At 36.1% G+C, this 24,748-nt stretch overlaps 1 protein-coding gene across 1 annotated transcript in view; it reads right to left on the reverse strand.

The window, feature by feature from the left end:
• Window positions 1-24,748, reverse strand: part of MGAT5 (mannosyl (alpha-1,6-)-glycoprotein beta-1,6-N-acetyl-glucosaminyltransferase) — a 66,437-nt gene that overhangs the window by 14,213 nt on the left and 27,476 nt on the right. The window contains exons 5-11 of the mRNA XM_010000381.1: window positions 23,111-23,182; window positions 21,851-22,012; window positions 19,664-19,833; window positions 18,655-18,789; window positions 13,709-13,842; window positions 9,782-9,915; window positions 1,497-1,646 (exon numbers count right to left, since the gene is read on the reverse strand). Of these exons, the coding sequence (XP_009998683.1) occupies window positions 1,497-1,646; window positions 9,782-9,915; window positions 13,709-13,842; window positions 18,655-18,789; window positions 19,664-19,833; window positions 21,851-22,012; window positions 23,111-23,182 (957 nt within the window). The remainder of the gene's footprint in view (window positions 1-1,496; window positions 1,647-9,781; window positions 9,916-13,708; window positions 13,843-18,654; window positions 18,790-19,663; window positions 19,834-21,850; window positions 22,013-23,110; window positions 23,183-24,748) is intronic.

A 24,748-nucleotide genomic window follows, 5' to 3' on the forward strand; every position in this document is an offset into this window, starting at 1 on the left:
CTGTACACAAAACCCATGTCACTGCACTGTGCTGAGCTGCATAATATGCACGTATCAGCTTGAGTTTGTCCTAAATTAAACGTGTCCTTACCTTGTGTGTTAGAGCACAGCAAATAAAAACAGTAACGACTAGGTGAGTTATCTACTTAATATGGAAAATTAAGCTTTTTTGCATAATACATGTAAAATAGCTGATAAAGGGTTTGATGAAAACTTACTTTGTAAATTATAAGGACTTCAGCAATTCTAGAGGAAGTCCATTAGTTTATTTTACTATTCCAGTGAATAGAACACTTTTTTTTTTTTTAAGAAAGAAGTCACTTTGTTTGCGCTTGGGGTTATTACAATGTCAATATTCTTCCCACGTTAGTACTATGATTAATACAGTCACTTCATACTCCACACAGGCAAAATCTGTGTAATCTCAGTATTATCTATGACAGAAATATATATTGACTTTTTAATCTGCAACATTATGTGTATCTGTATACATCAAGTACATACACACAGTGGCTGCCTTTAAAAAGTCATAATTTGCCAAAAGCTGTCACACAGAGATGTCAAATTACCATAATTTTCCCAAATATTTCAAAAAGGAGATCTCTGCAGTCATGTGGGAAGACTGTGAGCTGCCTGCTTTTTTATTTTCTTTTAATAGATTCTGTAGAATTTCACAGCAAGAAACTATCAACAATGGGGAATAAGTGCTGCAGTTCCACATATTTTGATAATTTTTAACACACAAACCACTTCTTTCACCAACTGCAAGTTAAACTTCCTATTTAAATGTAATCTACTAAAGTGTTTTAATGTTGTTAAGCAGCACAAAGATTACTGGAATTGCACAGAACACCCCACAAAGAATTCTAACTATGGGGACAAAAGTTTATTTATTACAATGTATACACTGTCCCTTATCTTGAGTTCCCTTGACTGTGGGGCTACAACAAAGCACACCACAAAAAGCACACTCTTTTTATCCATCTCTCTGCACAACTGAAGCAGAGGAAGGAGCTGAATGGCAAATTCACTGCTTTCCTTTCTTCTTTTCTCCCCCAGAGAGTAGGGTCACTCTAGGTTAAAGTCACTGGTAGGGCAGAGCATGCCTATTGCACAGCCTTCAGATATTACCTAACTTTCCTATCAGGGATGTAAAACAAAGCACATCCTCAGCTGATAATCTCCTTGAGCTGAGTATCACATGCAAGAAAATGAAAAATGCTTTTATCCATGTTCCTCAAGCTGGTTGTTAAATGTGACAGTGACTGTAGGTCGCTGTCCCAATTTGCTAATAATAGCTGTCAATCCATAAAACACAGACATGAAGAAAAACACATACTCAGCACACAGGAGGCAACTTAAGCTCCTTTACATCTAGCCATTCATTTTCCCTATGCTTTTAAATTAAGAGTTCATTCCTAGGAGGTGAAAGGCATGCACTCCAGATACTGTGTATCTGTAGCTATTTTTGCCACTACTTCCTCGTGACAACTTACCTTGGTTTCTCTCAGCAGAAACTGCAAATCCCGCCCACTGAGTATACCATGATTTTTTACGTAGCCAGGAATATACAAAGTGCTTGAGCCATGGACTGTTCCATGGACTTCCATGTAGGTGTGGATGATGTCCAGATATGCCTTCTTATCCTATAACAGCAACAAGAAAGTATTTTCAATCTTTATGTCTTTCAAGCAGAGCAGTTTTTTATGTCCTTTACCACAAAAGTCAGAAAGAGATGTTCACTCCTGCTTACATTATTTCTACAGTATTTGATGTTTCCTTACATTATTAGTTTTGTTTTCTACTAGACTGGAAGAAAACTGTCACTTTTTAAAATTCATAATATAGGCATAAATAAATCAACACCAGGACCTATTAATTTTTAATTGGACTAAAAACAACAGATAACTGTAATCTCAGCATACCTAAACAATATTTGGCCTAATAATGCTAAAAAATTCATTCTGAAATCTCAGTTTTTCAATCTGGTTTTGAAAGAGATGCAAAATAATTACTGTTTATTATCTTTGTTAAGAAAAGAGTGAATCTCACCTTAGCTGCATTCTTGCCAACTGAGTAACTGAATACACTTTTTATCTAAATACCTATTATCTGAGTCCTAGAAGATATTCCAAATATTCAATTTACCTAAAGTTCTAAAGGTATCTTGGAAAAGACCCAGAGAAGAGAAATGTCTCTAGTGTTTCACTAAAAACAAAAATAGTACACAACACTCCAGTTTGCAAACCAGAATTACTTTAGTTTTCAGTGCCATATGTTTTTTGAGTTTTAAAGACTACTACTATTCCAAAAGCAATTAGCTGTAGACTGTATTTACAATCAGTATGCAGCACAGATCAGAGAGACTTTCTCTCATTATTTGCACATAGTCTTAGTAATAGCTGAAAAATCAGGCAACAAGTTTGTGTACTTCTTGGCATCAAGAGAGTTTTTAAGAAGTCTATTTTCACCCACTATTTTTGTCATGTAAATTCTATACACTGTTCCTCCACAGCCCTGTGTGAAAGCTGGCCAACAATTTTGCTGAAGTTCACTCAAAGGGCATGAAGACTTGTGAAAATCCTGTCTTTTCAAATCTCAGAGGAGCAATAAAGTATCAGATGTAGGTGAATGAACACCATCACTTCTTTAAAGTTCCTTGCTAATTTAATTGTTGGTACATATTCAAATACACAGGTTATTTGATGTCACAAAACAAGGAGTTCTAGCTTTAGCTTGCTCTATTGGTGATACTTTTTGTGAAGTATATTGCCTGCCTCATTATTAAGTTGTCCAACCAAAAACTGGGCAAGCCCAATCCACAAAACAATCATTCCTTTATTCCCTTTGAGTCAAAACCAACTGCTTTCATCATCATCTGTGAAGTACCATAAAAATACCACTAGCACCTTATACCTTAAACAAATCTCACTAACATTTGCCTCCTTTGCATTTAAGTAGTCCTGGATTTCCATATTTCTTGTAGAAAAGTGTTATTTTGGATCATAAAAGTATATTATTGTAATAAGCCACTTCATAAAAATAAACAGGACACACATTGAATTAGAAAATGAGAGAGCATAAATGTGGCATTTATAAATAGAAAGGCTACAACTAAATAAACCAAGAAATGCAATTTGGAAAAAAAATATCAACATTGTTCAAGTGTTAACCCACTTCCTGAGTCTGTTTGCATGGGTGCAGATATAAATATTCTTTTATCCTGAATAGCTGAACAGTAAACTCCAGATTTTTACTTTCTCCAAAATGAATTACAGATCCTGAGCTGCTGGCTAGCAATGCAAAATCACCATTCTCTGCAGAGTTTGTATCTAACTGCTGCTACTCATCCATGTCTGCTCACCATGCTGCAAATCTAAACTTAAAAAAAAAAGCAACTATTCTCAGAATGAAAATGGAAGAGCAATGGTGAGTAACAAGTCACACAAACCTTTTCTGAACCAATTTTTCAGCAGCCAAAGTAAACATGCCATTCTAGAAAGTACTTTTGTTGATCATTAAATGCAGAACTGTTATTACTGTTCATCAATCATTACCACCTACTTTTAAAAGCATCATGATAAGGCTTTTCTCATCAAAGACATCAAATGACAACTGTCTGATAAGTCTTTCCTTAAGACAATGTTGACAGGAAGACAGAGTCTGAAGGGCTGAAATCTTAAAGTTTGGTGGGTGAAAAATTAAGTGTAAAAGCTATAAAAATACATGGTAGAAACACAATGCGTTAAGAACTAAACTTTGCTTTTAGTTTTCTTCATGTGGCAGATGTTTTCTTACACTGAAGAAGTCAGAACATGACAATTTTTTACAGCTTGGACGAATGTAATGCAGAAAAACAGGTACTGGGAGAGATCTTTGTGTATGTAAATGCAAACATTAAGTCTAGAAGTCCTAACATCTGGGTGCTTCAAGTCCAAGGAACAGAGAAATGAAAATGATTGGACAGTTCTATAAACACACAGTCCTTCCTTGAATACTGTTGCTGTTCTGGTCCCTCCAGTCCAAAAGCTGAGAACACTGGACGTGGTTCTGAGAGGGATAAGAAGGATCCAAGCTACAGAATGGTTTCCATTGCTACACACGAACCTGTAACGCATTCATTTATGATTCCTGAGCTTGGAAAATGCAGCTTGACAGAATATGAGAGAGGTTTACAAAAATATAGTGGGCATAAAGAACACAGACTGAAAAAGAAAGCCAAACAAAGTTAGTAGGAGATGGGCGTAAAGACCCCCAAAGTTAATGCTCCTCCTGCAACGGGTCAGAGATTTGAGGAACTCCACAACAAAGCTGTGGAGACAAAACAAAAAAAAAAAAAGCATAGCTTCTTGATCAGACAAGTCCTTTAAAGTCACCTCTTAATTGACCTCTCAAAACAGGGTCAACAGTCAGTTTATCAATAGACAAACTGATTCAGAAAATACCCAGGGCTGGAAAAAGCTGGAAAAGAGAGAATATGCAAGGGAAGTATTATGTGACTTTGCCACACATTTGCTCTTCCCTGAATGTGTATTTAGGGCTCCTTTGTTAGGCACCTACCACATATATCAGCATAAAATAAACACATGTATGCATAAATGTTATTTATCTGCACATATACTATCTTTGCACGAAGAATGAATAAAAGATCTCAGGGAAGACTCGCATTCTTTTAGATCTGCCAGAAATCCTTCTTCAGTTCCCTGACCTCATCTTTATCTGTTTCATTCATCATTTCTTGCAGTTCTTCATCCATGAAGTTTCCTTTTTTTGGTTTTTTTTTTTCAACATTGAGGTTTCTGAAAGATTTGACAATTTCATTGTCATGTAATGGGCACTGAAGCCTAACCTGGAATTTCCTGTCCTTTGAATGGAAATTTCCAGAACTAAAATTGACACATACTTGTGCACTGTAACTGCTGAAGCAGAAGAGTGCAGGGGTACAGAAGAAAGTAGGCAGTGAGAAGATGGGAAAAAAAAGTTGGTGTTGGTTTTGTGATTATCAAATACTAGTGGATGATTACTTTCATCATTAAGATCTCACTAATTCATTTTGCAGTTGCAGAGTTCTGCAAAAAAGAGATGGTGATCACTGGCCTGTCTGAAACATAAATATTAATTGAAAACATTTTTTATTTCTTTCCCCATAGTAAATTAAACTCTAATTTTCATAGTAAATCTTAAAGTATAAGCCTTCAAAAGTGTACATATATATATACTTCTTTACTGCACTTCTAGCTGTTAATTTCCTTTTATTTACTTGGTCTTTTTGATCCATCCTTCTTTCAGATGCAAATGGTGAATTTCTGAAATGTTGCTGAACTACAGTTTCTGGCTCATATCTATATGATATGTGGCATAAAGCAGGACAGTACTCCTGGTGCCTGGTGCCAGCAACTAGGGTTTCCATCAATAGGCAAGCCCAGGGTGCTGTTGCAAATTTGGAGCAAGACAAAAGAGCACAAGACAAGTTTGTGAGTGCACTGACCACGTCAGAGAGAAAAGGTGAGAAGGATCTTTTCTCCCCTCCCTTATGTTTCTTTTAGCTTAAAAAATAAAGTAAATGTTCAGCCAAAGCCTGTTGCTAAATATGAAGCACAAAAACCAATCAGAAGGAGGGGAAAGGCAAGGCTGCCAAGAGCGAGACACTGATCTCTACTTGTAACAGAAATATTCCTAGAAGTATAATTTTTCTCTCTGACTTTTCCCCACTTTCTTACTCCCACATACTGTAACAGGGCACAAGACTGGGAAACTACATATGTCAGATGGAGCTTTGAAGAAGTGGGTAGGAACTGGTTTGGTTATGTATGTTCCCATTGAGAACAAGCTAAATGTAACACTTTCCCATCTTGACAAGTGGCATTAGTAAAAACTCACACATTATGTGGCCTTTAAATACATGAGTATTTTAAGGCAACTCCAACACACTATAATAAAATCTACCAAAGCAATCATCATACAATTTTCTGTTATGCATTGATGGCTACTTTCTGATACAAGCAAGATTCTGGCTTCTCTTGCAGCACCCCACAAAAAAAGAATTAACAAATAGCATAAAATGAATCTTGACTCTCTTTTCTTTCTAGGATTAAGGGTAGAAGTGTTGGAAAAGTATGAGAGGAAATTGTAGGAAAAACAAAGATTTAGACCGAAGTGGGAGCTAAGACAACATGAAAGGCTTTGAACATTCCATTTAATTGAAATATTTTGTAATTACAGCCAATTTTGATAATGGAAAGCATTATGGGTTGCACTCACATTTTATTCATTCCTTATTTTTCACTTGGCAGAGATAGGACTCTCTTTACTCCTTACTACTGTCAAAATCCCAAACAAAACCTCAAACCTTTGATTACAATAAACACATCCAAAACTTGACAATGTTGCCCTTGGCAGCTTACCTCTAAGGATAACCTTTAGGAACCTAGCAAAATTCTTTAGAGCTTCTATTTGTCATCCTTAACCCACTTAAGACTGATTTAGTTATCAGAGGGAAATAAACAAGTCTCTGCAGCTTACATCCCTCCTGACCTCCAGCAAAATGCAACTGTAACACAGGATGAATGCCATTGGTCTCAGGCCATGGGCTGGTGGTTTTTTTTCTGTATCCAGCAGAGTTGACAGGAGGCATCACTGTATTCCTCCTTCTACGACTTGTCAGATTTGTATCAGAGCTTTGTACCACTGAATTATGTGGGAAGACAGAATGCTGTCTGTAAGCAATTCATAATTCTCTTTAGCTGCAATAACCTGGTTAGTATACCCAATTTAAGTGGGTCATCTGAACTAGCCTCACCAACTCTGCCCAGCAGCAGAGCTGGGAAAACGGTGATTTCTAGCAAAGATTAAATGACAAGTACTTTGGAATATTTTTTTCTTTTTAACTTGCCTCATGAGATGCAGAAAAGGATGCCCACAACTTCATAAAATCCCAAGGGCAGTCAGATACTATAGTTGCACCTACAGAGGAAAAACTTCCTGTGTGTACCTCAGTTTCACTTCAACCTGCTTGGTTTAAATTCAACAATTTATTTGCAACTGATATCCCCCAAAAGCACCTTAGTCTGTGGACCAGAGCACTCTCCCCTTCATTTTGTGCATCTCTAACAACTGATTAGACCCATTAGTGACATGTATTCTGTGGAGATTACACTTTCTGTTAACTGGCCATATTCAATATAAAGAAAAGTAGCAGGATAAACAGAGATTAGGCAGGTTCAGCACAAGCCCTGGTGGCAGATGAAAAGAGCAGAACACGGAGAAAATGAAGGAAACATGAAATAAGCAAATTACACAGTCACAAGATTAGTTCAGGCTTTCTGCTGATCACAAGGATTGGATTTTATCACTCCAGATAAGACAGCCACATGATCACCAATTCAAAACCTATCTGCAGTGATTACACTTTATGAACCAGTGTATTTGGGCACAACTGCAGTTACAGGCTGCAAGTGACAGTTTTAACGTGCTCAATGTTACGAAGTACAGTAAGCATTTTAATATGGCCAAGTATTATGTCATACATCTTGCAAGAAACAAGACAGGCAATACTTAGAGAAATGAAACAGGGACTTGAAAAGCAGCAGTCCTAACCAATCAATACAAGGGTCTTGGCTGAAAAGTTATCTAAACACAAGTTCCCAATGGTGAAAAGGGAACATACATAACAGTGCATACAAAAATTCTTTTTGATTTGGTGCTGGTACAGCCCATGTGCCCTATTCTAACATTCCTATTTCAAGAGGAATGTGAATAATCTTGAAAAGGTTGAGAGAAAACAGACATGTGAGAACACTTAAGGATTAGAAGGCACAAAGCTCTTAGTCGTTCAGCACGTACAGGCTTTTCAGGAGATGAGTACAGGTTAACTATGAGCTCAACCTATACATTCCTACAGGGAAACAGAACAGAAACACCACCAGTCCAGTAGACAAAGTCTGTTACTGCTACTAAGACTGGAAGCTACCATTTGGAAATCTGTACCAGAACTAATGCAAAGTCTTCAGAGAAAAGGCAATTTCTCAAGGATTTACCATAGGAAGTAGTCAGGTTTCCACTGTGTGCTATTTAAAAATCAAGATTGGATGTTCTTTTCCAAAAAGCCATGTTTTTTGTCTTAATCAGCCCATGAATATCCTATCTGTTATACAGAACTATGTGTCAGACTAGGCAATCGCAAATCTCCCCTCTGGGCATATAAGCTATTAATACATATCTCCCCTCTGGACATATGAGTTATTAATACATATTTCTGAAATAATGCAGACTGAATAAACCAAAAGATATATATGTCAGTGAGGAAAACCTCCTGGTGACTAGGCAACTATCTTGTTCCTTAAATCCAACTGGTAGTCAACAGGTTTTCTGCTGATATGCACTACAAATCAGGTCAGGAACTATAGATGATTATTATGTGCAACTGTTCCTGAGAGACTGATAATGGTATCAGGAATGAAAGGGTCCCAGCTCTGCTCCAGCATTCTGCAGACAGAAGTGACTGCAGATGTGGGCATACTGCCATTCTATACCATGAGCCAAACAGAATAACTGGTACAGTATTTACTACAATGCAAAGCAAAATTTCCTTTTAAGACACAGATTACATAGTTTAGTGCAATAAGCTCAAATATAAAACTGAGAGATCACAACTGAAAATGCACAGATAATACATATATTTTTCTCAGTATAGAAGCCAACAAGCATTAAGCTCTACCTTTCTTTTGCCATAAACACCAGCAACATTCTCCTATTCCTTTCAAGTTTTTGTTTTTTTTCTGTCTCTCAGATACTTGTACCTGTCATTTTTCAAGAACTTACTCTATATAACCACAGTTATCAGACTAAATGTTGCTTCTGTGCTCAGAAAACTGTGCAAGACCAATATGCTTACGCCAATGAATATGGAAAGAAAACCTGAGACACATCATTTGGTCCTATATGTGGCACAGCATGTACTGATCAAGTCCTTTTTCAGCTGACAGGAGGCTGAAAAAAGGTCTTTTTAGGCAGGAGGGAAGGCATACAGAGTATATGGACACATAGAGCTAGAGGTAACTTGGAGGAAAGCCACTTATTAGGAAGCAATTGCTTTTCTTTGAAAACTGCATCCGAGAGACACTGCCAGGTGTGTCAGCTTAGAAGGAGCTCCAGAAAAGGACAGTGAACAAAAAGCAGAGAGCACCGTGAGGTTAATATCACAATACACTTTAACTTGGTGAAAACATGACCAAACCTTGGTGCTGTTATCCTGCAGCTCTTGCCTACAGATGAGAGGCAATGCAGTAATTGCAATAAATTTAAGTAACAAAACTCTGATGTTATTACAGGGAAATAAAATTATATTGAACACGGTCTGGGGTCATTAGTGAACAAGGTCCAGTTTGAAATGCATAGCTGTTTGTTTTAGATAAGAAAATAAGTAACTGAAAGACACATTTGCTTATGACTGATTGAAGTTCACAAAGTCTATGGCACCTTCAATTTCCCATTACTTTTAAAAGCTTCTGCATTTTCCAAAATTATTGTGGTATCAAGACTATAAAAACTTTTTATTCTACCAGGAAGGTGTGCATAAACAGCAAAGGATCCATGTAAATTTAGATGGAAGTTTCATAATCAGAAAGAGTGAAAAATGCTCAATTTAATTATTTAAATGTATTTCTTATCAGAAAAAGAACTTAATAGATTGAGAGAGAGGTGATACTTGTAAATTTAGAGTTATACTATATTATATTGGTAAAAATAAATTTACTCAAGTATATGACTCTAGTATACTCACCTTCCAGAAATGATCTACTTTGCCATAAACAAGAGATTGATTCTGCCTTTTGATGTCATTAATATGTTTAATGTCACTGGAATTCAGATGCTGCTCTACCACAAATCCAAGGAAGCTGTTATCTGGAGTGTGAGCTGTAAGAAACAGAGCATATTCAAAACCTTTTAGAGTACCACTTTATATTACAAAAGTATGCATGTTGTCAGAAAAGCAGGTATAAGGAACTTATTATTCAACAGATCACTTCCTTCACGTTCATACTGAGATACACCTGCTTGCTTTATTATCAAGAATAGTTCTTATCAATTTTAGGTCCTGCTGCATATGTCTACTGAAGTAAGCAGTTATTTTCTATCTTGTTTCTAACAATAAAAGTGCTGTAGCTGGACTGGGGCCAATGATAATGATTTCCTGGGCACTGAGCTTTAATTTATTATTAGAGTTAGGAGAACCAGAAGAAATCCAGCATGGCAATCTTAGAGACGCAATACCAACAATTTGGAAAAACCTTGCAGTCATGCTTGTTAACAAAGCTGTATGTTGCTCAATGTTAATAATAAGTTTTAGTAAATCTCTTGGGTTTCACCTCCTGTATTGGAAGAGGTAACACAAACCATCCAACTCACTGCACATTACATGCACCCATGCTAATTAGCCTACAAAGTCACACTATGTTGATCAGAATACCAATTTCACTCTCTACTTCTCTCAGATACATGTATCATAAAACACTGAAAGATGACAACTGAAGTTAGCAAAATTGTTATATTAATCCAATGCCCCGACAAATACAGTGCATACAAAGGATTTACAATTTACTCTTAGTTTAGTCTCTTTTGGTCTTTTCCCAGCAGCAACATCCAGCAATACTAGCCACTGTTCTTCTATAAAGAAACAGATCTACAGGCTCATTAAAACTAAGGTTTTTTGTTGTGGTGGTGTTTGTTTGTTCCCCTCCCTCTTTTTTTTCCCCTCTCTTGTATGTAGACAGAGTGTTCAATTCCAGGGATGTACTCTGATGTTCAAGGCTTCTGGTAAAAATTCATTCCTGTTATATAAAAATTACTCCAACACGAAGGGTTTTTGTGCCTCGCTAGAAAGTGTCATAACCTCAAAAATTCACACAGAAATAGGCTACAATAAACACTAGGATCTCCTCTCTAAGCCTCCCTTCTAAACACTGGAACACAAGCTGGCAACTACTTAATGAGCAAACTTTGCAAATTTAAAAAAACCCGAAAACAACAGAAAAAAACAAACCCCAGGACAAGCCCTCAGGCACTTATGATACATGCAATGCTCAGAGTTCTAAAACAAAATTAAAGAAATTCTATTGCAATTATGAGGTTTTGCTTTTTGATTTCTGAAAACCAGCCAGTTGGATAATGCAGTAGAACAGAGAAACCATACAAAGTGGACACTTCTCTCTGTCATTCCATTTAGTCTTTCAAATGACAATTACTCTTTTTCACAAAAAAATGCCTCAGCAACAGCTAGGCACTCACTTAGACCCAAGGACTTTTTAGAATTTAGCAAAGCAAATGGCATGTTGCAAATATGCCTGAAAAGGGGCATTTTTCCATCCTTTCATATTTTTGGATGAGAGATTGCATTCAAAGGAGACAGCACATACTCAAAAGATAAATAAACCTTTGTTAAAGTTAGCATTTAGAATTGGTGGAATTCAGTGCCTCAACATCACTGACAGGAAGCACTCAGATGGATTTTAAAGCAAGATCATGCAGTTCTAAAAGTACCAGTGCTGTTATTTTGCATAAAAGAATTAAAATGAAAAACATGAAGGGGGGGGGAAAAAACCCTTATGCTTCTGGAAAGCTCAAAGAATAGTCAAGCATTTGGTAACATGCCACAGGTTTGAATATGGCTTGCTGGTTGCTCAGTAATGATTTTCTGCCCTTATAATCAGAGTTCTCAAAACATAATGGACCCTGGGGATCTTGGGAAGATGTCCAGGGTTCCAATCTGTCATAAAATCTTTACTGATGCATAACACACACTTTTAATCACAAGCCCACAAAGACGGTGCTATCCCTGCAGCAGAGAACCAAAACCAAACTAAATATTGCAGAACAATGACTCTTCTGGACCTAGTACTAAAAGAAGCAAAATCCTTGAATAGGATCTTGCAGTCAGTCATGCTTCAGAATGAGTTTGCTTGCAATCTCTTTACCACTCTTCCTGCAAAGGAAAACCAGCAGTCACCTGCAGTAGTAAAAACTGAAAATGTTTATTTATTGAAATTCCAATATACTAATAATATTTCTGAAAATTCATTACGAAGTGAGACTGGACCAGTAGTTCATACTGCCACAAGAGAGATGTTCTCTACAGAGAAGATTCAATTTCTTCTGCATTTGATGGAGTGGGATTGGGGAGTGCACACACACAGCTGTACCACAAGTATCCACACAACTATTTTCCTCAAATGCCTCATCGCCCCTGATGTTGTCTTGAGCTATCTTGGACCTCACACACAAATTTCCCAACAGTTGAATTACTTAAATACAGCGAGATGGAGCTTTCGGCTCCTTTTCCATTTAGGACATAAACCAATAAATATAAGCAAATCATGTGGATACAGAACAAGCTCTGCTTACTAATCTCCAGACACGAACTCTGCAACCACTTCCAAGTCACATTTCCCAACCACGCATTTTGTTAACTTTCTTTGAAACAACTGTGAATGCAGGCTTTCATCTTTTGAACAACCTTCACTTCTATTTCTCTGGAAAAACCTTGCACAGCAAATGTTGACAGACAAAATATGCCTCTCTCAAGAATTTCACAAAGCAGCTGAAACCAAAAGTATGTCAGACAGCAGCATGTATAATTCTGCTATGAAAAGTAGAAAAGTTTGAAAGACATGACTATGAAGGCTGCTGAGAGAGAAGAGTGCATGCCCTGACCTTAGTCTCAGATAGGGACCACCACCAAACTAGGCAAGTGTTTCCACACGTGGGCTGAGAAGTTGCTGCACACAACAGTATGCACTTCCCTCTCTCCCAAGTCTCACTTACCCTCAATCTGGCTGCTAGTAGTGAGCCCTTCTGCACCTTTCCGAGACAACAAACTTGAACCACTACTACAAAATGCAGAAGAGGAAGATCCTTTGATTCTAGAACCTAGTGCCATAAGCCAAAGATGAGTGCTGGAGCAGGTCATTGTAACAATTGGATCAGACCCAGTTTATATAGTTTGTATTTTTTATATTGTTTCTTTTTAATGTTACTTTTATTTTTAAAGATATTTGACAATGCTTCAAAGATCTACAACAATGCTGAAATGTACTACTTGTCTTTCAATAGCTTTTTTAAACTGCTGGCAAAAAAATATGGTTTCACCTCAGGATGAATACTCACAAAATGAACACAAGTGAAAATTTTGAGAAATCCACAAAAAACAGAGACAAAAAAATTATTCTTGCTGAGTTTTTTCGATCTTGAATGCAAAAACAGTGAAGGAATTGTGCTGCTCAATTGTTGAGGAGAAATACAACAGAGCCAAATACTTCAGTTTAACATGATGAAATGCAAGAGTGCATGCAGTCCATAAAAATGCAATCTAGCAAGTTCCTCAAAAACCTATCACTCCATAGTTTTGCCTTCTCAAATCCTGCTAACAAACTCACTGACATTTGAAGGAAAAGCCTATCACTACTTTCCACAGTTACCCTGAGAATACAGTTCCCTACCACAATTTATATTAAGTTGATATTTTTATTTTCTCCTCCCTGGATGGAAGGACATTGGAGCTTTTGTGTAGCCTACAGACACTAACTTACACAATTCTGCCCAGTTAGTTTCTGTCTTTAATAATATGAATTTGTCTTTAATAATATGAAAATTTTTCTCAATGAAGCATTCCTTTTTAAAGCTCCAATTTATTTATAAACACAGGGATACTTACGGAACATAGTATAAAACTGCTGTGGATTAAGGTTCCACTTTCCCCATGGTGTCTTGTGGCCTTTAGATTGGGCATAATGGGCATGGTTAAACTCTGGTTCAGTTCCAAAGGAATCCAGAACTCTCAGCATGCATCTAAAAGAAAAAAAAAAAAAAAAAAAAAAAAAAAAAAAAGTAGGTACACATGCATACGTGTATATAGAAGCCTGTGTGTACCTATACACAGTTACAATAATTGAAATGTGCTTTGTCTGTGTTTGCAATAGTAGACAATTTACAAATTGAAGGTACATTTTCATTTCAAACATTTCTGTTCATATTACCTTCATAAAGATACTAAGATCAGCAAATTCAAGGATGTATCACACATTCAAATAGCAACCCTGGAGCTTATTTTGGGTTTCTTCGTTCTTACGGAGTGAAGTTATGATTTAACATCCAAGTAGAGCTTCTGGGAATGCTGCTGTGGTCACCTACATTTCTGAGGCTCTGAAGCAGAAATTAGGCAGAAGAAGAGAGGAGTCTTCATCTATTTTCTTAAGTTCTCATCCATTACTACAAATCAATGCAACAGCCAAAGGCCACATGCCAAGAAGATCAGAGCAGAGGAGTACTTTGTCTTTAGATAATTATATTTAGTCTCCAGGTTCTGACTTTTGGGTCAATTAGATCTACTAGAGAAGCACTGAGGACAGTTGAATTTGCTGAACGCCTGCAGTCAGACAGACCACTTATTTGTTTATGAAACATTTTGTCACAGACTTCTGAAGAAACAATATAAAAGTCAAATGTCTGCAACAACCAGTCTAAAACTGAGAGAAGCCTTGGCACTGCATTACAAAGGGCCTGGGATGAGAGAATCACATGCTGTCCTTTATTTAAACTCTTAATAATTCCTTGGAGAAAAAAACTCTACTTCATTTACGAATGGCTTCTTTCAAAAAAGGGTCCATAGCACCCGAAAAGCAGAAAAAGTCTCAGAATGAAGAAGAGGGCACATATTCTAGCACACAGATCCTGGAAGTCATGTTTCTAAACTGCAGCCTGCCAAACCTTTGATTCTGCTTGGACAGGAGCTTTATGGATGTCATACTGACCATTGGCTCCACTGCAAATGAACTGGACTATATGGCTCCAGAGATGCTGACCCTATCATTCTTCAGCCCTCCATAAACTAAATATTTGGAAAAGACATTTATAGGATGTGTTCCTGCATCATCTGCTGCTATGTTACAAAGATGTGAACTCTGATCACTGAAAATTGTATCCCTGGGCTCCCATGTGCTAAGGAAGAGACAAAACCTCAAGGGTGGCGGAGAAGGAAAACAGCTTCCCAGACTGCAACACTTTCCATTCCCCAAGCCCATCCATATTCTGTTCAGCAAACCACTGGGATTTTAGCTTTAAAATGTGAGAGAATTTAGCCTTCAAGAGGTGAAAGAACTTAGCTCCAAACATTTTTCAGTTTTAAAAGATGAAAGAATTCAGTCTCAAAAAGACATTTACATGTTTCTTACATGTTGCTTTTTTTCTCTCTAAAGTATCCATCACATTGGAAAACAGAAAAAAACCCAGCAACTTTTACATTCTAATCTGAAATGCCACCTTTATGTTTGAAAATACAAATAGAGCAAATTTACTTTTTTTTTTTTAATCTTCACAGAGATCTTCCAAGCAAAAAGGAAGTTAAGATATACAACACATTATGATTCACCAAACAACAAAGCTCACGGATCAGTTTCTGTGCAGTGTTTTATGTCAGATGTTCTCAATGAAAATATTTTACAACAGTGGCAATTATCTCTGCATCATACAAAACACTCCAGCAGGACCAAAACAACTTCTGCAATGATGAATCACTCAGTAATAAAAACCCTCTTATTTCTTGGCAGGCCTTAAAAGAAAGTTCTTATCAAATATACAGCTTTTGGCCAATTACGTGAGAACAGGGGAATGAAAAATCAGTGAAAGCTACTGAAAAACTGCAACATGGCTGGAGTCTGTCAAATTATATATGTAAGAAGCACTACATTACATTCAATAATCTCAAATTTGTTTCCTCTCTTTCCCCCCATATTCAGATGTAAGATATGTAGCACTAATTGTTCTCAGGGATACGTGTAACTACGTCCAATACACACAGGGTCTCTGAAGCAGGACAGGAAACATGATCCAATAGAAAATAAGCTAAACCACGAAGCAGGGAAAACAAAATATATTTCTATGATTCAGGCATAAACAAGTCAGAACAGCAAGAGAAAAAAAATCACAGCAGAAAGTTCAAGAAATGGTATGAGAGATCAAAGGCTCAAGTTGTGAATCTAATCCCTGAAACATAGGAGAAAAAAAATTGGTACAGATTTAAAATTTAGAACTGAATGTAAATAATTCAGTTATGCTGAACTGGTATTTTAACATATGTAGGAGTGTCTCAATTGTCTGACCAAGTACTATGTTCACCATTTGTTTAAATAAATAGTTTAAAAATTGAAATATTTTTAAACAAAATTTTGATTTTACATACAATGTTTTGGCATTTCTAAAGTGAAATAATTATTTTTGAAAATGACAAAGCAGTATTTTTTTTTTTAAAGCAGGGATATATTTTAAATTAAACTGCTGATCAGTGTGATTTCAACTTTAGGTTTTCACTCAGTTGCCCCTTCCTTCCTAAGAAGTCCCCTACCTTTAGCAGATAGTGGTAGAGAACTACAACACAGTCTATTCAACAACTAATTAAAAAAGAGGACTGGTGGATAGCAAACTGCTTATAGAAACAGCCATATTAAAGCATTCTTCTAAGATATTAGAAGTGACACTTTTTGGGCTTATTAAAAAAAATGTAGATAAAAGTAACCCAGCACTATGATCTGTTTTAAAGTGACCGGTTTTCCTTAAATATTGGGCAAAAGCACAACCTTAACTGGTTGATAACATTTATGAGGTAACTCATGATGCTGAGAGGAAAAACAAATGATTGAAAAAGGATCCTCAAATAGAAGAATGCATGCATGAAGCTATGAATCAATCCTTCTGCTCTAATAAATTCTGGTCATCTCTGCTAGACTCCAGACCCTGTTTTGTACACTGAACTTGAGAAACAGTATTGAGGAGAGTCAACAAAACCTGAATTGTAACTAATGATCTAAAACACTAATTTTTTTTTTCTACAAAAGCAAATTGAAGAAAAACTAGTATATAAAATATTGTAGAGACTGGCAGAGAGCGGAAGGAATTAATTTATTCCCCAGAACTATATCAGAATAAGCAGTAATGGGCAGTTTGCAAGAAATCAGCCCAAGAAAAACATTTTAAAGAAAACCTGAACAATGTAAACCAATAGCTGGGAAATCTTTTGCAATCTTCAGCAAAAGATTAAACAAAAATCTCTCAAGAAGGACAACTATATCTGATCTACTTTTCAGCAAGGCTATTGACTAGATGAGGTCCCCTTCCAACCCCTGAATTCCAGTACTGTAAAAGGGAGGCATTAAGTAATATTTTTTTTCTTCAAAAGCCTAACAAAACCTCCTGTACTATCTAAGTAGTATAAGGTATTTTACTTAAGACTTAAATTTAATTCTACTCTCCTAAACTAGAAAAAGTCAGTCATTATGAGTTAGCAATCAATGAAAAACAGATTCATAACTTAAAATCTAATGATTCATGAATTAAGCATGAAAAATTGAAGAGCTAATCTAATAATTTCAATGTCATGGTGCATCTCCGTGTCTTCTTTACAGACTATACCACCAGGAAATTGAAAGCAAAATGGAAGAAACATTTTAAATTTAAAAGTATGGTTTCTTATCCTGACAACAATACTGTATGTGATCACCCAGTGACAACTGCATCTGGCAGACAGACAACCAACTGTAGCTCACTGGAAAATGGGATTATCTTCATTAGCAGGCTCCTGAAAACTAGAATATCCGTTTACTTCTCTGCTTCAAAAGAGAGATTAAGAGTAATCTAATCTGCAATGTTGATCACAGTACTCTCATTTAAAATGACACTGAAAAGATCCAACCCTCTAGAAAATCCTGAGCTTGAGAGAAAACAATTTGTTTTGCCTGAAGTGAACACCTTTCAATACCTTCCTGCAAGCAGGATTTACTGGGCTTTATGGATCATGAAACAGCTAATTTAATTAGGTACAGAAAAATCAAAGTCAGTAGTTTAGATTTGGTTTTATTTCATTTCATGCTGCTATGTATTCATACAACTTGCTGATTTAAAGTTATTGACAAAAAGAAATGTGGTTCTAAAACTGCAGACACTAAGAAGGCTGTATATTGCCACTGCTCTCTTCCATTTCCAGATTGCAGAAGCACCAACAACTACAGTTTGTTCTTTAGACCTACACTTGAAGACAACTCTCTGCCCAGCATCTTGAAGAATGGAACAGAAAAAAAATGCATTGCTGTTGTTGGGCAATACAATTAGAATAGATAAATCTCCATAACTTTGAATTCAGTATGGCTACAAACACTGACAAACAAAACATACCTTGGGTATCACAAATAAACAATGAAATCCTATAATCTTTCAGTTTATCTACTGATTTACAGAAAAAACAGGGAGGAGGAAGGGGAAATGTAAAGAAGGGACAGAAAGAAAGGCAAAGGTGATGACTCAACAAGATAAAATAATTAATTAAGATTTAAAATGTTTGAATCCAGGAATCCCAAACTTGCTGGGGGGTGATAAAGATGGTTTGCAATAAACAGGTAATAGCCCCTTTGTTCCCCAGAGTGGAAGACCAAAGAGAACCACATTTTCCTCTTTAAATAAATTACAAATCATATTAATGTACTCAGCTCAATATTTTGACAGGTATTATTCAACAAAAGGTCTTTAACAACAATAACAAACAAACAAACAAAAAACAACCAAAAAAAAGCAAAACAAAAAGCAGTTAAGAGATCAAGTAAGTGTCATACTTACTGGTAATGTACCCATGATGGACCAAGGGTTTTCTTAAACTGAGTGAGACCCACAATATCAATGTAAATGAGTTCTACAATTTTATCCCCCTGGGTAGGACAGCCAGATCTGTTACCTACAACCTTCTTCATAATTCTAAACAAAGAAAGAAGGAATATGGACAAGTATTACTTTCTTAATGCCTTGAATAGATGCTGTAATACTATTTATACCAAAAATTCCCCTTTCCAAAAAAGCTGAAGTCTCATATTTTCCAAATGAGGAACCATGTAAGAACATTTAAATGCTAAAGATTTAAATAAATCTATATATATCAGTAAAGTGCTAATTCTCATGAAAAACCTCATCTAGTTTAAACAAGAGAATAATATGGTTGGAGTATTTAAAAACAGTATACACTAAAAGTATCTGAAATAATGTCTGAGTTTTATTGACAGCTTTATACTATAAGAGCTCTATAAAATATCATGTGTGTCATAAAAAACCAAAAACTACAGAAAAACTGTATGTGCTGAAGCTTAAAACAGATGTTCTATGCCTAATGCTGAACTAGCATGCAAAGCAACAGTGAGCCAGCAATCTGACCCAACATAAGCAATTAACTACATCAAAAGTAATGTGATTAAAGGATTTAAACCTTTATTTTAAAATGAGATCTGAGTGAAGAACAGCAGAAACTGAAGAAGAGGGATACAGAATTAGGCTAGTCTCTAACATTTCCTATTGCAGCTGGTTAAAGCACCTGAAATGTTAAAGAATAAGCTGCTTAGTTTGAATTTTACAACATTCATTTATGAAGTCTCAGGAGCCTGAAGCTATAATGAAAACACATTATCCTTTTCATAGCACATACACTTAGCTCATGAAAATAATCTTATCGTCTGTTTAGTGAATTATCACTTCCATTTTATGCTTCAAGAAATTATATACTGTTAAAAGAAGCTTCAAGAATTTACAATTCATTTTTTTTCTTGTATTCCAGTTTCAAAAGTGAAAGTAATCTCCTTACTCCTTGAGCTCTGCCAGTGAAGCTGAAATCCTGATGTCATGGCCCAGTAAGTAAAGAGATGTAATTAAATCACTCCACTGGACTAATTCACCAAGCGGGCCACCGCTAAACGCATTTTCTGCAATCTTGAATCCAGATTCTTTTGTCAAAAGCCCCAGATGTACAAGAATCTGGAAAGGAAAGTCATATGTTAAGTTACCTGCATTTTTTCTTTCTACTAAATTCCAATTACGTCCAAAAAAATTAACACCCCCCCTCAAGTACTCCCACCCCAATAATTTAATTCTGTAATCACAGAATCATTAAGGTTGGAAGGGACCTTAAAGACCATCAAGTTCCAACCCCCTGCCATGAGCAGGGAACCCCACCACTAGACTAGGTTGCACAAAACCTCGTCCAACCTGGCCTTAAAAACCTCCCTGGGCAACCCATTCCTGTTCCTCATCACCCATACAGTGAAGAATTTCTTCCTAATATCTAATCTAAATCTCTCCTCTCTCAGCTTAAAACCATTAACCCTTGTCCTATCACTATCTGCTCTGATGAAAAGCCCCTCCCCAGCTTTCCTGTAGGTCCCTTTCAAGTACTGGAAGGTGCTATAAGGTCTCCCTGGAGCCTTCTCTTCTCAAGGCTAAACACCCCAGTTTTCTTAGCCTGTCTTCATAGCAGAGGTGCTCCAGGTCCTTGATAGCTCTCTAGAATAGTAATTACAGGAATGTTACTGGATTGTTTTGCACTGTTATCTGCCACCAGTTTAGTAATTAAACAAACACCCAAAATTGGTGTTATTCACAAAATAATCTGTAATTCTTCACAAAAATGTGTGGGTCACATTAACTTATTTTGACTGAACAACCACTTATATTCTCAGGGAGGATATACTTGCTTATGCAGGACAGTATAGTTAAGGAAGGGCATGTTACTGGGAACAAGACATTAAGAAGTTGGAAAGACTGTGTAAGAGTAACAGGATGCTTTCTGAACCTCTCCTCTCCATTGTCACCAGAGGAGAGCTTTCTCTGTAATTCCTGGAAATTTGTTCTTGCTTTTCTAATGAAGCAGAAGACTTGAGTTCAAACACTTTGCTACATGCTTGGACTGATATTTGAGTGTGGGTACACACGGTGCCAAGCATAAGAACTCCCAAACACCAAAAACCTTATCCCTCACTTTGTAAAAGAACATTCAAAAAACCAATTTTGTTTTCATCCCAGCTTCTAGAACAGAACCTGACATACTAAAATGAAATCACCATATGTTTTACATAGTAACCTCAAAGGACTTTTGAAAGCAAAGAATAAGCGGTAGAGCATCCCATCAGAACTGCCTGTGCAGGACAGTACTGCTTCTGTTTATTCTTGAGTTTATGCATTCCTAGGTATTATATTTCTTCAATAATATAGCCTGGAGGGCTGCCTGAAAGGGAGATAGCTGCTCCTTGAGAGAGGGTGAGCCTGAAGTACGTGACAAACACCAGAGCTACAACATGGAGTCCAGACCTCATACAAGGACTGAGAATGTCAAGCATGGAGCTGAGCTACAGCCAGCCAGGCTGAAGAGAGGATGCATGGCCTGTTCTCACTCAGACTGGCTCCAGGAAGAACCAGGCAGGAAGGGAAACCCCTTGCTGTGTTTACACTTTTCAGCTTTATCTTAACTAGCTGAGGTACTTAAATTCTATCAAACAAAATATAACTTTTCACTTCAAGAATCTCAGAGTCTTTCAATACAACTCATTACAAGAGGTCTGATCTGATCCAATGCAAAGTTGTGGTCAATTTTAAGTCTACTCAAATCCAAAACAAATATGCCATTTAAAGTCTCAATTGTGGACAAACAAGATGTACAGTTGTTTTTTATGACACTCCAGTGGTATCAGTATCATCAGTAAATTTATAGTTTCTCCCTTTAGAAACTTCTACACAATCTCTATTGTACACAAAATTACAGAGGTTAGAAAACTTACTCAAAGATTGACTCATGGAAAGCATGTAAAACTATTTGTAAAGCAAATATTCATTCTATCAGTAATTTCAAACAGTGAAATACTTATTGAAACAAGGCACAAGTATAAATGTGAGCCTTTTAGATACATATGGTATTTCCACTCTGAGGCTGCTTCTGGGACAAAAAACTTATAAGCCTATATGACAGCAAGTGGCAGGAAAGAAAAATGCTTTAATTTACCTTTTTTCGTTTTCTCTTCTCCAAATTTTGTTTTTCTGCAAGTGATTTAATTGCTTCAATCCAGGTATCAGCCATTCGTCTGATGCGTAACATCATCCATCTGAATTCCTCATGTCTTGACATCATTTTGTAGAGATTATCAAAGTCAATACGAATTTCAGCCTCCAATTAAAACATTAAAAAAAGCCAAAACATTAGTCTTTAAGTCGTATGTTTTCCAGAAGTGAAAAACTTCCCAAATGTAAACTCTGTGCTTTACATTTTTCATTTGAAAAAATAAAAATAAATTTAAAAATACACTCCTAACACTGAAGTCGAGCTTCTAGTTCAAATGTTTAAGATATCTTTAAACAGACATTTCTAAGCCACATAAATTTCCATTATCTTTAATAACAGTACTTGGTAGCCCCAGAATATGTTTGCAATGTTTCACAATGTATTCTATTTCTGCAATGTAAGATTTGGCTTCGTTTATGTGCTTCAAAATGAGGTAAAAGTATCTCTACAGTACATTAGATGTGATGGTTGAAGCACATCAGTATGAAGATTCACGTGTATCATGAATCTTCCAAATACAAGGAAGTTTCCTATTATGCCACAAAGGAAAAAAAATTACTAGAGTATATATTGATCATTAATAATTAATATTTTCAAGAAAATACTAGTTTTCAAGCTAGACTGACCTAAAAGCAACTGGTTTTACAAAATTAAGACAGCCTGTGTCTTTATTTTGAATGTATTATTCAAATACAGCCCAGCAAATTTCTTAAAATTCTTAAGTGCTTCATAATTAGCAGTTTAGAAACAACTCTATGCCAGAAAGTTCTTAAAGGCAAAAAAATTAGGAGCAATGCAAATATACTACAAAACTGGTATCAATGTAAGCCTCCACCATTAAGGCGTTTTATTTATAAGGCCCAGATTTTGGGGACAATAAAAGTGAACAATTTCATATATGATGAACAGTTTATGGATTTGTAATTTTTCTCAGCATCTGTGTACAATATTTCATACATTTTAACACAAAAATATAATATAAATCCACCACCAAGACTGCAGCACAATACAAAGACTAGAGAAATTACATGATGAGCTACATATGTACAGTCAAGATGTCTCTCTTCAGTTTTGAGAAGCTGAGGAATAAAACCAGTAAATTCTAGTCTTGTTAGCATTTACGTGGCATGAAATTCCAGGATCTTTTGCATGACTCACAATCACTGAATTTTATTTTTTTTCATGTTGTAACATTGTTCTTACCACTAATTTCTGATCAGTTTCTTCATTAGGATTTTTTGCTCTCCAAGGTAAACGAGGACACCAATTTTCAACCTGTAAAACAATCACATGAAAATAAGTAACTATTACACCTTTCTATGGCTTAAATAAGGCATCAGCTGATTAATGCAAGGTAAAACTGCTTTTTTGCAAGAAAAGCTCAAGATGACCTTTTGTAATTCAATACTATTTTAACCTTGCAAATGCAACCAGAAGTAGCATTTAGGTATTCATTCATGATAATGAATACAGGAGATAAAACCTGTTCTAGGCAGAGGTCAGCTGTTAAATACTCAACAGTTTCTCTGAACAGTTCCTAAATGTTTTCAGAAAGTACCAAGTTTTTTATGCTTCTGGACCTTTTTTTTTTTTAATGTTAACATTTCCCATCTCCCTACAATATCTTTATAAAAAGGCAAAGCCTGATAAAATCCAAGGATCAAAGTTCTATCTTGTAGCAATCTAGATAAAAAGCTGAAAAAAGAATCAAACAAACCCACCCTATTTGAAGGTACAAAAACCCATAAGCAGCAATATCCACAACTATGAATAGTTGTAATTCTTAGAGAAACAGAATCAGTGCAAAAATACTTCTATTGTCTACTAGAAAAAAAAAAAAAAGTACAACTTGTAGTTAGGGAAGAAACAGCAAATGGATGCAAGTCACTGAAAGCTCCTGTGCCCTCCCTAGGGATATTGCTTGTCCTGCAGAATCTTTATTATTCATGTGCCTAAAGAAATTAGACTGTCCTCTTTGGGGAAGTAGGAATTTCACTGTTGGAGGCAAACCCATGGAAACAGAAACTGTACTGTAAGAAGAGAGAAACACGACAATGTATAGGCCAGCTAAGAGACTCCATCAGTACTGATTAAGTTCACAAGTTCCAGAGAATTAGAAGTCAGAGTTGCTCTCATGGTTCTTCCAGTCAAAAGCCTAACAAAATACAATTTTAGCTTAATTATGCTGCAGTAAGCCTGAAGCACTAGAGATTCAAAGCTTAAGATCATACCAAATGATTGCCTAGAAGACAAATAACATGCAAATAAATTAATACATCATAATCTTATTAAAGAGAATAAATGTATCAAGCTTAGATTTCTTAGAAAAATTATATAGCAACATTAATTTGAATCCTATAGCTTAATATACTCAACATATTTAATATAACATTTGAAAGCAGTGACTTGATTGACTTCTGATTCTTCAATGGTCTCCAACTCTGGAAACATACTAGAAATTGTAGCAACACACAAGCCTAACTAAGCTGTGGAATCACAGGTAGAAAAGAGCTGCAAGCTCCATTTTATAAATTGATCACAGTCCCAATCTCTTTTTATTTTTAAATAGCAAAAATATTTCAGAATTATTCCTAGCATTAAGACTGATCTACATGAAGAGAAGACATTTCAAGGACTACCTGCTCCTTTTCTGGCTTTACGTATTTCACAGTGTACCATCAGGGGTCCTAAAGGAATTAAAGATTTTTCAGAGCTATCAAGGACAGTTACCAGCAAACCACATTGACTGAACAACAAATACAAGTTTTTTAGTGCTTTTAGAAACATTCCCTCCAGTCTACATTAAATTATAGTAATTTTAATCACAAATAAATACTTCAG

Source organism: Chaetura pelagica, unplaced genomic scaffold, assembly GCF_000747805.2.
Source record: "Chaetura pelagica isolate M959 unplaced genomic scaffold, ChaPel_1.0 scaffold386, whole genome shotgun sequence".
NCBI lineage: Eukaryota > Metazoa > Chordata > Aves > Apodiformes > Apodidae > Chaetura > Chaetura pelagica.